At 34.9% G+C, this 17,686-nt stretch overlaps 2 protein-coding genes across 5 annotated transcripts; one reads left to right on the plus strand and one right to left on the minus strand.

Annotated features, from left to right (window-relative positions):
- The first annotated feature begins 3 nt into the window (after positions 1–3).
- On the plus strand, positions 4–6,236 carry LOC131957210 (surfeit locus protein 2-like). Of its 4 annotated transcripts, none has more exons than XM_059321954.1 (5): positions 4–169; positions 3,994–4,151; positions 5,023–5,126; positions 5,234–5,407; positions 5,935–6,236. In XM_059321954.1, exons 1-5 carry the CDS (start codon positions 98–100, stop codon positions 6,219–6,221), a joined length of 795 nt encoding a protein of 264 aa, XP_059177937.1. In that variant the 5' UTR covers positions 4–97; the 3' UTR covers positions 6,222–6,236. The 4 variants fall into 4 exon arrangements, with proteins under 4 accessions (XP_059177937.1, XP_059177938.1, XP_059177940.1 ...); XM_059321955.1 differs by having other exon boundaries at positions 5,234–5,404; positions 5,932–6,236; XM_059321957.1 differs by lacking the exon at positions 4–169 and adding an exon at positions 453–474.
- On the minus strand, positions 6,226–15,256 carry LOC131957209 (uncharacterized). The gene is made up of 8 exons (XM_059321953.1): positions 15,162–15,256; positions 14,249–14,416; positions 13,990–14,122; positions 12,667–12,781; positions 9,763–9,898; positions 8,943–9,123; positions 8,581–8,710; positions 6,226–7,998 (listed from the first exon to the last, which is right to left on the minus strand). The coding sequence occupies exons 2-8, from the start codon at positions 14,376–14,378 to the stop codon at positions 7,855–7,857; spliced, it is 969 nt and encodes a 322-aa protein (XP_059177936.1). The 5' UTR covers positions 14,379–14,416; positions 15,162–15,256; the 3' UTR covers positions 6,226–7,854.
- Between the last annotated feature and the right edge of the window lie 2,430 nt (positions 15,257–17,686).

A 17,686-nucleotide genomic window follows, 5' to 3' on the forward strand; every position in this document is an offset into this window, starting at 1 on the left:
GCATCAAAACACATGGTTTAGTTATCGAGTCAAGAATTATTTCACTGTTAATTTAGTGTCTGGATTATTTATTTATTAATGTTATTTTTTTAACATTATGGCTTCTAAAGAGATAAAAAAGTTTTTGAAATCGCATTCTTCTCTAGAATACATCGAAGAGAAAAATAAGGTAACTTAGAATTAGTTCTAGTCTAGAATAGTCTCTAGATTTAGTAGATTACTCTAGACTAGTCTAGACTCTAGATTGAGTCTAGATCTAGATTCTAGAAAATCTAGATTCTAGACTAGAATCTAGGGTAATCCCTTAGTTTAGCGTCGGTTATTATTCCGGAATCGTATAGCAGTAAAAAACAGTAAAACAATGCCAAAGTCTGTCACACACTTCCGGAATTCACCGGAAGTACTGTAAACCATACTTTATTTGGTGTCATCTTTTATTTTTATACAGAATGTTTAAAATTTAGATAGATCTAGGTTTATTTTTGTAATCATTTTTACATTTTGTAATCATTTTTACTATTTTCGTAATCTAGATTTTTTTACTTGGCCTAGCAGCTAGATATCTAGCTAGATCTAGATCTAATTAATTAATGGTAGCAAATCCGCTGCAAGCAAAAAACATTAAATTAATAATTATTAGCCTACATTTGACTTCATTATTTATATTTATATTAATATATGTTTTTTTTATTTTTAGATCTACTAATTTAAATCTAATATTATATTTATTCTTGTTTCCTTTTGTCGATTAAACTTAAAAAATTAAAACATTAATTTACTACAATCGACTTTCAATTTATTTATATTTCAATGGTCAAATAAACCATGGTTTACCGTAACTCTAGTTACCGAGACTCAACAAACATTACCCGATAATTTCCGACGCTAAACTAAGGGATTACCGAATCTAGATCTAGTCTAGATCTAGAATCTAGATCTAGATGAAGTAGATCTAGAGATTCTAGATCTAGTAATCTAGTAGATCTAGTCTAGTTCTTTACTACAAAGTTAGACTTAGATCTAGTCTAGATCTAAATCTAGATCTAGATCTAACTTTGAATCTTTGACAGTGACAGTGATAATATTTTTTTAGTTAGGCCTACGCCTACATTAAACTTAAAATTAAATATTCACTCAAAACAATAATATAATTAATAATTATAAACATTCTCCTTTCAAGGGATCAAGCCACATATCACACACATGCACAGTTCTGTGCCTTAACTTAACCAAAACATTCTCCATTCAGTATCACTAGCGAGTGGAGCCAAAAAAAAATCACTAGATCTAGATTATATTTGATTATAAGATAGATTTATCTTCTGGCCAAAGCTGGAAGTGAAGATTGTAGAATCTAGGTTTAGATCTAGAATCTAGATCTAGTAGGCCTTAAATTTTAGTTTTTAATTTTTAGGCTGCACTTAGAATTTTAACTGAATTTAGAAGCACTTAGATCTAGATCTAGTACTGTTGAAAGTCAAGTACTACTGCAGTGAATTTTTTTTATTATTGATTAGTTTAATATAGTTAAGAACCACTGAGCCATGCTATAATAATAACATAAAATGTATGGCCTGTGCTCTAGGGCCTAGATCTATATTATAATTATATCATACACTGCAAAGAGTAAAGTGAGTTTGCTGTAGATGAGGATTGCAAGAGAACTAAGAGATAAGACAGCACAATAGGATCATTGTTCATGACACAATAGGATCATTGTTCATGACACAATAGTATCATTGTTCATGACACAATAGGATCATTGTTCATGACACAATAGGATCATTGTTCATGACACAATAGGATCATTGTTCATGACACAATAGGATCATTGTTCATGACACAATAGTATCATTGTTCATGACACAATAGTATCATTGTTCATGACACGCAGGTGAATTTGGACATGATTCAGATGACTGTAGTGAGACATTGCTAACTGTAATACTCATCAGGATCATTAGGCAAGAGACATTTTGGGGACCTGAAGGGGTTAGCCCATCTGGTAGGTTATTGGGAGATATTTTGGGGACCTGAAGGGGTTAACCCATCTGGTTGGTTATTGAGAGATATTTTGGGGACCTGAAGGGGTTAACCCATCTGGTTGGTTATTGAGAGGTCAGAGTGGCCGTACGTTATCTCTAACATTGAGTGACTGGACAGGGACTGATTCATGATCGTTTGACTCCTGTTAAATTAAATGATAAACAGATAAGGGTTGGGTAGTCTAGACTTATATATTGGGCCAGGAACCAGGGGCAATGAGTTAGTGGGACACGGTCAAGGGTAATATTTACTACACATTTACAGAGAGCTGTTATGTTATAGTCTAACTTAGATGCACACTATGCAGACAACTCTCTTAGAATCGCTGTAAATCATTAAAGAAGTTGGGAACCATATTTTGCAACTTGACTTCATCATTTGGTAGAATACTACAATTGGTGAAAACATTACATTACTTGAGTTCTATTCTATCACAAAACAAAAGTAGACCTACAAACTTATTAACTACTATTACTAACAACGTAATTAGTAGTTACTAAAATAGGCCTACTATACAAAATAGTAAACTAATACTAAAGTTAAGTACTTGATCAGTTGATGTCTTCTTAACTTTACTATGTCTATGAGACTATTGACTAATGATATATAATGAAATGTAATGTATTCACTAGGCTCTAGGCCTATAAATTTTTATAAGGAAGTGGCCTAGATTTAAATTTTGAGAGTTAATACGGAGATAAAAGATACTCCTTGTGATGCATAGGGCCTCAACCTTAACCTACCATTTTGTCCGGTCCTGGCTGTTGATTATGCAGCTTCCCAAGACATCTCTGCTGTCTACAGTTCATCAACAAGACAACCCAACCATGCCGCCCCACAATGTTTTTTATGGCTTATAGATAGGCCCTATTTTTTAAATTAATGAAATGGATCAATTAAAAAACGTTTTTCACATCAATTATCTATATATATAATTCTCTTCTGGGAGCCGCTAGAAAACAAGCTGCAAACGCGACTAGAAAACAAGCTGTAAACGCGCTCCCTACCTCCCCACCCCTACATGGTTTTAGTGAGCTGTGTTCACTCTAAATGTTTACAAGCAGAGCCAACGATTTTAAACGTAGGGGGGGGGGGGAGGGGGAAGGAAGGGAGGGGGGGGTTATGGTCCTTAACGAGCTACTTATAGTGTTTTAAAGAAATATTTTCAGTGGCAGCGTTGGTACTGTCGAATTCACAAATTTTGAATTACTGAAAAGTAGAAAAAACAACAACTAAATAGCGGCGTATGTTATGCCGCGGGCCGGCTCGTAGGCTATAAACTATAAACTTTAAACTCCAGACTTAAAATTACTTTCAGTTCACTAAACTAGTGAAACCATGAATTACAAAATAAATAAAAATTTTTTTTTTGAAACAGAAAAAAAATGTTATGCCGCGGGCCGGCTCGTTACAAAGAATAAGATACAGACTGTAAAAATCTATAAGACAGGGAAATTAGTATGGCAATGAGAGGCAGCAAGTGGGATAAGTCATTTATTTTTTAAAATCAACGTAAAGAGTAAACTACCGAACCATGAAATGCCAGTGTACACACTGTTAAAGTCATTTATTTTTTAAAATCAAGGTAAAGTGTAAGCTAACAAACCATGAAATGCCAATGTACACACTGTTAAAGTCATTTATTTTTAAAAATCAAGGTAAAGTGTAAACTAACAAACCATGAAATGCCAGTGTACACATTGTTAAAGTCATTTATTTTTAAAAATCAAGGTAAAATGTAAACTAACAAACCATGAAATGCCAGTGTACACATTGTTAAAGTCATTTATTTTTAAAAATCAAGGTAAAGTGTAAACTAACAAACCATGAAATGCCAGTGTCATTGTTAAAGTCATTTATTTTTAAAAATCAAGGTAAAGTGTAAGCTAACAAACCATGAAATGCCAGTGTACACATTGTTAAAGTCATTTATTTTTAAAAATCAAGGTAAAGTGTAAGCTAACAAACCATGAAATGCCAGCCCAGGCAGATGCTATTAAATCCTATGTTGAAGGGAAAAAATACAAGAAAGCCAGATGTCTTCAGACCTACGACTACAACCAGCACAAACCACACATTGTTCCCAGCTCCAAGAAGAAACACTTGTAAGTAAACAATTATCTGCCTGTAATGTGTGGCTCATCTGCCTGTAGTGTGTGGCTCATCTGCCTGTAGTGTGTGGCTCATCTGCCTGTAATGTGTGGCTCATTTTGTAAGTAAACAATCATCTGCCTGTAGTGTGTGGCTCTTCTGCCTGTAATGTGTGGCTCATTTTGTAAGTAAACAATCATCTGCCTGTAGTGTGTGGCTCTTCTGCCTGTAATGTGTGGCTCATTTTGTAAGTAAACAATCATCTGCCTGTAATGTGTGGCTCATCTGCCTGTAGTGTGTGGCTCATCTGCCTGTAGTGTGTGGCTCATCTGCCTGTAATGTGTGGCTCACTGACCCCAGTGTTGTGACTTGACCTTGTAGATATCACAGTAGATCAGATAAATCTGTTCCTTGAGGTTTAAGTTGATAACATTCTCATAAACTTCAAAACACAGAGTTTACAAAGTAGCAAGAAACTAAAAGCTAAAATTGTTGTTTAAGACACTTCATAAACTTCAAAACATAGAGTTTACAAGATTACAAGAAACTAAAGCCTAATATTGTTTAAGTTTAAGACACTTCATAAACTTCAAAAGACAGAGTTTACAAGATTACAAGAAACTAAAATCTAAAATTGTTTAAGACACTTCATAAACTTCAAAACACAGAGTTTACAAGATTACAAGAAACTACAACCTAAAATTGTTTAAGACACTTCATAAACTTCAAAACACAGAGTTTACAAGATTACAAGAAACTAAAATCTAAAATTGTTTAAGACACTTCATAAACTTCAAAACACAGAGTTTACAAGATTACAAGAAACTACAACCTAAAATTGTTTACGACACTTCATAAATTCATTTAAAATCTTTTTATTTTCAGACATGAGCTGTTTTGTACTTTAACTTTACGCCACATTGGTAAAACACCCCAGGACGTAGAGAGGCATATTAATGGGAAAAAATTCAAGAGAGCGCTTGCTAGATGTTAGTCTCATATTTTCATCTTTCCAAAATAAATTAAAACATTTTTTTTATAGTGGACCTGGATGTAATTTGTAAGGAACTTATGTAACATTTCTTGTTGGTTGCAGGGCACAAGTGCCAAGAGACAGGTGAGAAATTTGTTCCCAGGAGTGGTGGGAGGAAGAAGAAGATGGTGACGTCAGACAACGACAGTGTCAGTGGGGGGGAGCAGTTCTGGTCTGAAGACAGCTCGGACGGCATGGACGCTCAGGGTCATGATGACCTAAGCGACCTTTACCCTGGTATGTCTTCTAAAAAACATATGGTAGCAGGTCTAAAAATTGAAAACCTTACAATGTAAGGACTGTTACAATATAAGGACTATTACAGTATAAGGACTGTTATAATGTAAAGACAGTTACAATATAAAGACAGTTACAATATAAAGACAGTCACAATGTAAAGACTGTTACAATATAAGGACAGTTACAGCTGATTTGTTTAGACTCTGGGTTTTGAGGCTGCTAGTTCTGTCTGTCTACCACAGCATTGTGTTGGGGTGTCCTATCTTCATCTTCACATGTTAGCCTTACTGAAGCCACTATTTTCATGCTCTACTTCTATTACTTGTATCTTGTCTGTTTCACCATCAGCTTCCAGATGTTTCTATTTGTCTCAAACTTCTTGTTGTTATAAAGAGATTTCTCTCTTGCTAGTTCACTCTCACCTGAATACTTTGAATTATACTATGCCAGGAAACATTTTCATTACAGTTGTCAACTGAATTGTGTAGAATAATGTTGCTTTACTTTTTTTCTCTATCAACCAGCCAAAGATTTTGATGTTTCTGATGATGAAGAGGTGAGAGTCAAAGGGACAGAATCCTCAGAAAACCAGCCACCAGGGGAAGTAAAACAAGAGTATGATGATGTAGAGGAGGGATCAGATTATGACATGAGTGTGTTGGACAATGGCACTGACCACCCTGTGGCAGGTAGCACAGGGAAGCTGCAGAAGTTAGAGGATCAAGTTCAAGGACAGAAAAAAAAGAAACGAAAAAGTGGAGAACAGGTTAAAGAACACAGTGTTAAAAAACAAAAAAAGAAAAAAAATTAAATAACTTGTGACTTATTTTTATTCATTTTTTTCTCTAAATGCTAATTAATTTAAAACAGCAACTTAACTAGCAACATATGTTGCTAGCGATATTTATATGTGGCTACATGCAGGCACTTAGCATAGCTTGGCATTTGGCTATGGTGTAGTTGCCACATAAAGGCACCTAGCATAGCTTGGCTATGGTGTAGTTGATACATGCAGGCACCTAGCATAGCTTGGCATTTGGCTATGGTGTAGTTGCCACATAAAGGCACCTAGCATAGCTTGGCATTTGGCTATGGTGTAGTTAAAACGTGGCTGCGTGATTAACTGTATGGGATGGCGTGGCCTAGTTGTAGAGAGCTTGACTGCTAACCTGTTAGTCTCGAGTTAGAATCCTGGTCCAAGTTAGTAGAACGTCCCTGAGTTCACCCAGCTCTGATGGGTACCTAACTCACGTTAGGGAAAACAAAAGTGGCTAGGCATAGTGCGACCACACTATCCCTTCTGTTTGATCTGAAACAGATGAACTCTACTTCATCTGCTCCATGTGTCTTGGGCATGAACATGAAAAAAAAAGAAAGAAACATTTGATGGACCGTGGTTAAGTAATTGAAGCGCCTCTGCCTATCTCCTTCACCCTACACCTAGTTTATCATATACTGTAAGTACGCTGATTTCCTAGGTAAATACTCTCATAAACTCTGATTATTTCTTTACATTTGTTTTTATTATATTTTTATACAATATTTGTCATTTATCCATACATTTCTCTTATTTAAAAACCACATAATAACAAAAAACGATGTGGTAGCTTGCAGGTGGAATAGGTTAACGGCATTTCAAATAAATTTCAATGGGAAGTTGCTTTGTGATGTGAGCTTATTGACATTCTAACAAGGTAACTGTACAAACAGGTAGTTTCTTGAGGTATATAAATAAATACTAGCTGTATAGCCATGCTTCGATACAATGTAAAAATGTAATGATATGAATACAACAAAACATGCTTTGTAATCCATGTCAAACAAACGATACAAATACAACAAAACTAACTTTGTAATCCATGTCAAACAAATGATACAAATACAACAAAACTTTGTAATTCATGTCAAACAAATGATACAAATACAACAAAACTAACTTTGTAATCCATGTCAAACAAATGATACAAATACAACAAAACTTTGTAATTCATGTCAAACAAATGATACAAATACAATAAAACTAACTTTGTAATCCATGTCACACAAATGATACAAATACAACAAAACTAACTTTGTAATCCATGTCAAACAAATTTTAATATCACTGAATGTGAAAAGATTTTATGTCACAGTGCTGACTGTTGTAACCACATTTGGTAGTTCCTGTCAAGATTTGATCTCGTAGCTGGAACTTGTGATCAATTTTATTTGAATTCATCCCTGAAAAGACCCCCCCCCTTCTGCGTAAGCCTGTAGTAAACAGGCGTTCAACATTCTTATATGCAACAAACTTATTTCATGCTATGTAAAGAAACATTTCTAAAAGATGAGATGAAAACCATTTTCTGGTAAAATACTAAAATACTGGTAGCTTTATGGTGGCACCTCTCTTTAAGGCGTTTACAAAATTGAAATGCATTTTCTACCCAGAGAAAAATTTTGATTTAGTTATCAAACGAGCGTTTTTTCTCTTGGTTGTTATTGTAAGCCATCTTAGCAGCCACGGACAACCCGCTCAGTAGGCCAAACATAGGCCCTCCCAGCAACATCCCACCTAAGGCGGCACCAACAACCATATATGGTTTACTCTGAAACAAACAAAACATTCAAACATGAAACACAACAGGGAGGAAGGTGTCGGATTTTTGTAACGATGAGAAAGTGGGTGGGGGGTTAAAATGACATCACACACAAAATTCTAAAATGACTAAATATTTAATTAAAAAAAAATCAACTAACATAATATTGACTAGTATTACAGAAAGAAACATTGCCAGTATTGAAAGGTGTTCGCCACGTTTTTAGCAAAAATTGACTAGTTGTATTAAACAGTAGCTGGTTATACTAGGTCTAACCCTATCTCCTTTGTAAAAGGAAAAAGGCTACTGTAGAAACAAATTGCGTTTGTAATTAAGAGCATTTTCAATTGGGAGGTGCTAACAGTGTTTCTTCCAGGCATTTCTTCGAAAAAAATTTCCCGCGATCTCTTTACATTCATAGGCCTTATACACTTATAGTATGTTTGCGTGATAAAAAAAGTTTTTTTTTTGAAAACTGATTTGACCTCAATGATTTTAAATTTAGCTTGTGGACGTCTAGAGAGATCTTCCCCACCCTCCGTCCGAAAATGGACGACCCCTACGATGTTAAGAAACGTTACAAAAGCCTACCTGTGAACAATTCTCTGCATCATAGCGGCACCATTTAGCGAAATGTTCGCAGTTCTTTAAGGCCGGATGGTACTGGATTGGGCCGAGCTTCCTTACTGCACGTCTGACTACTTCAGCACCATCCAATGGTCTGTGAATGTCAGATAAACAGTAGCAAAGTCATAAAAAACAATCGGTCTTCAGGTCTTCATTCAAAAAGTAATTCATTAAAACAACATCCTTTTGATAGGCCATTCTGATTTCCTAAAAATAATGTTTTTTCCTAATGTATTCCCTTTCAATATCTTTGTACGTGGTGGAATTTCTAAATGTATTCGCTGAAAGATAATCCGATCCATGTCTAAAAGAAAACAACGACCTACTTAGAAGAATCTTTATCCATTCCATTATCCAGTTCCATTGTATCCTTTCGGACAACATCCCAGATTTTCTCTTTTTTTACTCGACTGTTCTTGTATCCGCTCCAAAGTCCAGAAATTGTTCCGCTACCACCGCTGCGTCCAGTTGCGTCTTCACCATCAACGTGTATTACATCGCCACCACCTGTTTATATATATATATATATATATATATATATATATATATATATATTGGCCTATATGAGTGTATAGTATATATTAAGTATTAATATGTGATATGTGCTCTATATTTAAACCAGGGGTCGGCAACCTGCGGCTCGGGAGCCACATGCGGCTCATTTGATGTCAAAATTCGGCTCTCCAGCTCCTTGCACAAATATTAAAATACGAGATAAATGGCCCGTTAAGGGAGAAATACAACGGGCGCTAGGTTAATAGTGTAGTCTCTTTACTCTAAACCAAAACCAAAGCCACCTCCTTAACCTCAAATTGAACCGGAAACGAAAAATGACATTGAAAACGCATTTTTATCCAGAATCAGCATTTTAATAAAATTTAGGCTTGATCTACACGTAGTTACCGCACATTGATACTAAATATAGTCGTATCCATACCCCTAAACAATGCACCTAATCTCAATCCTGACAAAAGTCGCATTTAGAGTTTCCTTCAGGCTCCGCCCCACCCCATCACCCCCAAAACACCTTATTATTGAAATAATAATGTGGCTCTTTATAAACTGGGACATTTTGTAAATTGTAGCTTTTGGCTCTCCCGTCTCAAAAGGTTGCCGACCCCTGATCTAGACTCATTTGCAGCTTACCTATATAAACGGCCCAATGATAAAACATCGAACGTTTTATTTTTATGAGATCTCCAGGTTTCAACTGGAAGAAGACCTGTTTGTTTTTATCTCCTAATGCCTTTATATACCACATTTCTGAGTGAGTCAGCGGCCTCTGTTGGTTTTGAAATACAGGTCAAAAGGTTAATAATGAATCTCAATATATTTTTGTTCACACAGAATACAGGTCAAAAGGTTAATAATGAGTCTCAATATATTTTTGTTCACACAGAATACAGGTCAAAAGGTTAATAATGAATCTCAATATATTTTTGTTCACACAGAATACAGGTCAAAAGGTTAATAATGAATCTCAATATATTTTTGTTCACCCAGAATACAGGTCAAAAGGTTAATAATGAATCTCAATATATTTTTGTTCACACAGAATACAGGTCAAAAGGTTAATAATGAATCTCAATATATTTTTGTTCACACAGAATACAGGTCAAAAGGTTAATAATGAGTCTCAATATATTTTTGTTCACACAGAATACAGGTCAAAAGGTTAATAATAAATCTCAATATATTTTTGTTCACACAGAATACAGGTCAAAAGGTTAATAATGAATCTCAATATATTTTTGTTCACACAGAATACAGGTCAAAAGGTTAATAATGAATCTCAATATATTTTTGTTCACACAGAATACAGGTCAAAAGGTTAATAATGAATCTCAATATATTTTTGTTCACACAGAATACAGGTCAAAAGGTTAATAATGAATCTCAATATATTTTTGTTCACACAGAATACAGGTCAAAAGGTTAATAATGAATCTTAATATATTTTTGTTCACACAGAATACAGGTCAAAAGGTTAATAATGAATCTCAATATATTTTCGTTCACACAGAATACAGGTCAAAAGGTTAATAATGAATCTCAATATATTTTCGTTCACACAGAATACAGGTCAAAAGGTTAATAATGAATCTCAATATATTTTTGTTCACACAGAATACAGGTCAAAAGGTTAATAATGAATCTCAATATATTTTTGTTCACACAGAATACAGGTCAAAAGGTTAATAATGAATCTCAATATATTTTTGTTCACACAGAATACAGGCCAAAAGGTTAATAATGAATCTCAATATATTTTTGTTCACTCAGAATACAGGTCAAAAGGTTAATAATGAATCTCAATATATTTTTGTTCACACAGAATACAGGTCAAAAGGTTAATAATGAATCTCAATATATTTTTGTTCACACAGAATACAGGTCAAAAGGTTAATAATGAATCTCAATATATTTTTGTTCACACAGAATACAGGTCAAAAGGTTAATAATGATTCTCAATATATTTTTGTTCACACAGAATACAGGTCAAAAGGTTAATAATGAATCTCAATATATTTTTGTTCACACAGAATACAGGTCAAAAGGTTAATAATGAATCTCAATATATTTTTGTTCACACAGAATACAGGTCAAAAGGTTAATAATGAATCTCAATATATTTTTGTTCACACAGAATACAGGTCAAAAGGTTAATAATGAATCTCAATATATTTTTGTTCACACAGAATACAGGTCAAAAGGTTAATAATGAATCTCAATATATTTTTGTTCACACAGAATACAGGTCAAAAGGTTAATAATGAATCTCAATATATTTTTGTTCACACAGAATACAGGTCAAAAGGTTAATAATGAATCTCAATATATTTTTGTTCACACAGAATACAGGTCAAAAGGTTAATAATGATTCTCAATATATTTTTGTTCATACAGAATACAGGTCAAAAGGTTAATAATGAATCTCAATATATTTTTGTTCACACAGAATACAGGTCAAAAGGTTAATAATGAATCTCAATATATTTTTGTTCACACAGAATACAGGTCAAAAGGTTAATAATGAATCTCAATATATTTTTGTTCACACAGAATACAGGTCAAAAGGTTAATAATGAATCTCAATATATTTTTGTTCACACAGAATACAGGTCAAAAGGTTAATAATGAATCTCAATATATTTTTGTTCACACAGAATTAGAAACATCTGGACCCACAGCAGGGGCGTAGCGACTCTTCCCGGCGACCGGGGACAGACTTTTCGATTTGCACCACCCTTCAAGATTTTGATTTGCACCCCCCTCAAACTTTCGATTGGCACCCCCTCCTCTCAAGAATTCGATTTGCACCCCCCTAAACTTTCGATTTGCACCCCCTCCTCTCAAGAATTCGATTTGCACCCCCGTAAACTTTCGATTTGCACCCCCACCCCCAAGATTTCGATTTGCACCCCCCCCCTCAAACTTTCAATTTGTACCCCCCTCGACCTTTCAATTTATTTTTCCAACCCATTTTGGCGCCCCCTAAGGTTGGCGCCCGGGGACATATGTCCCCCCGCCCCCCCCCCGCCCCCCCTCCCTCGCTATGCTACTGACCCTCAGTCTCAAACACACTTCTACATCGACACAGTTAAAACCCCATTTTTACTATTTTTCAAGACCTAACTCGCATTTCCTGTACATGTAAACTATAATCTAAGTAAATACACATTTTTTCATGTCTAAAATTCACAGTTTTTTTTACAGCAACCAAACCTTGTGGATACAAAGCTAGTGAGTACTCTGTCAACAAACATGGATAGTACTCTGTATCAGAGAATTTGCGAGAGGGGGGGGGGTGCGGACCGCACCGGGTGACACCATTTAGGGAAGGGTGACACCAAGGCAAAAAATTGCAATATATATTCAGAAAAATGATAATTTCACTTTATTAAATGATTAATTAGAGTGATATATATATATATATATATATATATATATATATATATATATATATATATATATATATATATATATATATATATATATTTCTTACGGGGGGGAGGGGTGACACCACCACTGCTCTGTATATCAACAAACCTGGTGAGTACTTTGTATACCATAGCGACAAAACATGACGAACTGTTGAGCATCGTCCATTGTGGGACCAAGATTTTCTAGAGCCCTTTTCACGATGTCCTCTTTTGGACTTGCTCTGTCATTACAAGAAAATCATTTAGCACTTGATAACAACAGTAGTAAAAACATTGGCAGCTCAAAACAACCCACTTTGAAGTTTCAAGGGTCTGTACAGTGTTTTGATATATTTACCAATTAATCTTAAGGGTATTTTACTATACCAAATGTTGAAAACCTGGAACTTTTTTTACTTTCTCGTGTATACGAAGTATAGAGAAAGTATTGTAATCGTGCACAAAAATAGCATGAAATTTTGACAGTTTTCACCGTTTTACTCCTCAGTCCTTCATCACATCCGGAGTATAGAGGACTTATTTTAATCAGGCAAAAATTATAAATACAAATATATAAACGTTTTGGCGTTTTATGCATTATCGAGTCGTAAAAACTGGACTTTGCAATTCTGTCCGTATGTCTATGTGTCTGTGTGTCTGTCTGTGTGTAAACACGATAACTTGAGTACCGTTACAGCTAGGTTGATTAAATTTTATATATGAGTATTTTATCAAAATCGTAGATCCGTATCAACTTTTGAGCGATTTCCGATAACCGGAAGTGGTACTTTTCCTACTTTGAATTTTTCAAAAGCCTATAACTTGAGTACTATTTCAGATAGATAAATGAAATTTCACAAGTAAGTAAAAAGATCTAATTCTCTACCTTCTGTTAAATTTTGAGTAATTTCCGTTGACCGGAAGTAGTAATTTACGCTATTTCCGATTTCTCAAAAAACTAATGTAAATTTTTAAAGTACTAATAATATTGCGCACTATTATGCACTTTTTTATTTGGCGTTAACTTTGTGTGCAATTCTTTTGTCTACGAGATTTTATTCTATTTTTAAAACTTTAAGTATTTAAAATGGATTAAAAATCATGTCTATAGCCCGAGTTCCCATCCCCTGTTATTTTATATAAGAATATTCGAGAAAGTTTAGGGGAGATCACTCCCGGTTTTTTTTACATTAACTAGCCAGCTAACCCTAATAGAGTTGATAAAAGAAGGATCAACGATTATATGATCAATATATATATATATATATATATATATATATATATATATATATATATATATATATATATATATATATATATATATATATATATATATAAGGCTATAGCTTAAAAGATAATTAAAATACAAGAAAGAAAAAAAAATAGAATACACCACCAGGACAAAAAAGTTAGCTTTGAGAGATGATCACTGTTTGTACGGCCAACTTACCGGTGAATTCCATCCCAGTCATTACATATTTCCATCTGGTAGTCTCCAACTACATTTGTGATTGTTTCTTTCATTATCTCCCCGAGTTCAGATTTCTCATCAAAGCGTCCAACATGTACCACTACACTATTTCCTATATATATATATATATATATATATATATATATATATATATATATATATATATATATATATATATATATATATATATATATATATATATTTATATTTATATAATCAGTGAAACATAATAGTTTACCGACGTAAACAGCCCAGTGGGTGACGTAGGGCCCGGTAAAACGTATGATATCTCCATACTGTAACATCTGGATGACGTCACGATTAGTTCGCTCCGTATCCCATGACTGGCGCCGATCTGCGTTGTACATGGCGTATTGTTTACTTTTGGGCCGAAATCATCAGACACCTTTAGGTAGAAAAACAATAACAAATAGCCTACTGAAATATTGTAAGATTCAAACATTTTTATCACACGCTGCAATGAAAAATGTTTAATTAAAAGCGTAAAACGTATTCAATTTGACACGACATATTTCTATTCCCTCCCTTTAGCGATAAATTTAGAAGGGGCGAGAAATTTTTTCTTTGAAGGTACAGTTACTGTAGTCTTTTAAATTTAATCAGTGGCGTGCAGACCTATGTAGATGCCCGGGGCCAACTCAAGAGGAAGATGCCCCCATACTATATATATATATATATATATATATATATATATATATATATATATATATATATATATATATATATATATATATATATATATATATATATATATATATATATATATGTGTGTGTGTGTGTGTGAAATGAAACGAAAAACAATAAGTAAACAAATGCTAATGAAAATACGCTAGTATTCCAAGATAGGACAAAAAAAAGTCAACGATGGGGATTTAGCAAAATAATTTATACACGTTAGCTTTTGTATTAGGTGGCTCTCTCAGTATTGTCTAAGCCACTGAAGCTTGGATATACGCATAAACATGCAAAAAATGAATACGCTAGTGTATATATGTATATATATACACACACAGACACACACATATATATATATATATATATATATATATATATATATATATATATATATATATATACATACATACTTATATATCAAATTGCTGATATAATTGTTAGCATTACGTACTTACTTTTCAAGCCTTGAGACAATTAAACTCCATGAGATAACCAGCAAGTGGATGTGTGACCTGGCGACGCTATTGTATGGACCTTACTTTACTTCTGTATATCATACGAGGGGGGCGTTAACTATTCCGAGAATTCAAACCAAAACCGAAACGAACACATTTTAAAAGCCCACTAATGTATACGCAAAGTGGTAGACCAATTTAATTTAAGTTTAGCAAGCAAGATATAGACAATACATCATATACATTAATACGATCTTTTTGTACACATCTTGAGAATGAGCCAGTTATGCACCGGCGATACACTTTAACATGCAAATTATATTGTTAAGAAAGCACTTAAAAATATTTACAAAAACAAGCTTTTAAATGCACTGAAAATAGGAGAAAAAATATTGCTTTGGTCGCTTACGAGATCTCTTAAGTATTGTAGTGTAATTTTTGCGACCAAAACCTTTTATTAAAGAAAGAAAGTTTGTTATATTTTCTTATGTTCTTTACTTTTAAAAGCTTGGTATTATAAAGATTTGTATATGTGTTTTTCTCTCCACTTTTTAGTAATTGGTTCTAAATGAAAAAGTCCCAAGATCTACATAGGATAGGACTAAAAATATCTGCTTCAAAACCCGGCTAGTAGCTGGCTAGACGACCGTTATCTCTGTGGTTGCAAAAATCAACCAACCGAGGCAAACAGTTCAGCTGATTCCGCCATCGCTAGTATCTAATCTTGTTATCTCCCCTTGTATCATTGAATATCTGTATATATAATTCTCTTCTTGGAGACTATAGAAAACACCAAGCTGTAAGCGCGCTCCCTACCACCCCCACCCCTACATGGTCTGGTGAACTGTGGTTAACGCTAAATGTTTACATTTGTAAAGCCGGGTTTAGTGACGGCTATTAAGGGCAGATAATTTAGTTTGAAACGATTTTAAACTTAGAGGAGGTAACTAAGAGGAGGCTGCTTTCACCGGGGGAAGGGGGGTAAGGATTGGGTTGGGGGAAAGGAGGGGGGTATCGTCCTTAACGACCAACTGATAGTGTTTTAAAGCAAATATTTTCAGTGGCAGCATTGATACTGTCGAATTCACAAATTATGAATTACTGAAAAGTAGAAAATAAAACAACTAAATAGCGGCGTATGATACGCCGCGGGTCGACTCATAGTAATTATTTAATTATATTTTAATGACAACCTAATGTCTAATTAGAAAACAAAATAGATATCCTTGCATTGACAGCGAAGAAGAACATATTTGGAAAGTGCATTAGAAAATGTCCAAAAATGAGTAACAAGATTTTCCACAAACCTACAAACAAACGAACATTGTGAACAAAGTGAAAGCTTGTAAACACGCCCAAACTTTAGGACCCCTGGCCATACATTAGATAACCACAGTTCGACCTGACATAGAACACAATGTCCTTATGGGCCCAGAGTTTATGGGATGCTGTTGTTTAACCGATGCCTCTACCAAGTGTATTTCATGTTGTGACATGTATGTCATTCGAAGGTGACATTTAAAGGGCCAGTTGATGCACTTCTCAATGTCATCTTTGGGTTGGTGGCAAAATTCAAATTTGAAATTGACTTGATTTTTTTTTTTCACCTTCTTAGTGGTGGGGGTTCTTGCCTTACTCTCGCACAGGCTACAGGACATGCAAGAAAAAGTTGATGCATTGGGAGCCATCTCGCAGCGCGTAGGTCTGAAGATCAACAAAGAAAAGACGGAAATGATGAGAATTAACAATAAACAGGAGGCTCCAGTGTCAATAGACGGAAGACAGGTAAATGATGTGCAAGAGTTTGTCTACCTTGGCAGCAAGATCAGCAAAACGGGAGGCACAGAGGAGGACATACGCGCTAGAGTTAATAAAGCCCGCTGCGCTTTCACAGTCCTGCGACCCATATGGAAAAGTTCGGCCATCTCCATTACCACAAAAATTAGGATATTTAACTCTAATGTCAAGGCAGTTCTGCTGTATGGAGCAGAGACATGGAGAGTCTCCAAGGCAAGCACAGCAAAGATACAGACCTTCATGAATAGATGCCTTAGACAGATACTGAAACTGAGATGGCAGGACAAAGTGCCGAACTTGGAACTATGGAGGAAAGCTAGGCAGGAGCCTATATGTGTGCAAATAAGAAGGAGGAAGTGGCGCTGGGTGGGTCACACACTGCGAAAGGCTCACACAAATGTTACACGCCAAGCGCTTGAGTGGAACCCCCAGGGAAAGCGGAAGAGAGGGCGCCCAAGACAGACCTGGAGGCGGAGTCTTCTTGAAGAACTGAAGCCAATAGGGATGTCTTGGGAGATGTCAAAATTAATAGCCGAGGATAGGAAGAAATGGAAGGAAATGGTGGAGGCCCTATGCTCCATAAGGAGCAAAGAGGACTAAGTCAAGTAAGTCAAGTGGTGGGGGTCTGACTAGTCCCAGACATGAAACCAGCCACCCATGACCAACTGTTCACCGTCATGGGCCAGTATTTCATCTAGTTATCTACCCATGTTTGTATTGAATTTAGT

Source organism: Physella acuta, unplaced genomic scaffold (assembly GCF_028476545.2).
Source record: "Physella acuta isolate Inbredline_101_S28 unplaced genomic scaffold, ASM2847654v3 ptg001221l, whole genome shotgun sequence".
In the NCBI taxonomy this organism is placed as follows: domain Eukaryota; kingdom Metazoa; phylum Mollusca; class Gastropoda; family Physidae; genus Physella; species Physella acuta.

Excerpts from the sequence above, each read along its gene's own strand:
- LOC131957210 (XM_059321954.1), top strand. The coding sequence starts at position 98 with ATGGCTTCTAAAGAGATAAAAAAGTTTTTGAAATCGCATTCTTCTCTA. Across the intron at positions 4,152-5,022 it reads AGCTCCAAGAAGAAACACTT|ACATGAGCTGTTTTGTACTT; the intron begins GTAAGTAAACAA and ends TTTTATTTTCAG. Across the intron at positions 5,127-5,233 it reads CAAGAGAGCGCTTGCTAGAT|GGCACAAGTGCCAAGAGACA; the intron begins GTTAGTCTCATA and ends TGTTGGTTGCAG.
- LOC131957209 (XM_059321953.1), bottom strand. The coding sequence starts at position 14,378 with ATGTACAACGCAGATCGGCGCCAGTCATGGGATACGGAGCGAACTAAT. Across the intron at positions 12,782-13,989 it reads GACTGGGATGGAATTCACCG|AGCAAGTCCAAAAGAGGACA; the intron begins GTAAGTTGGCCG and ends TTGTAATGACAG. Across the intron at positions 9,124-9,762 it reads TCATTGGGCCGTTTATATAG|GTGGTGGCGATGTAATACAC; the intron begins GTAAGCTGCAAA and ends ATATATAAACAG.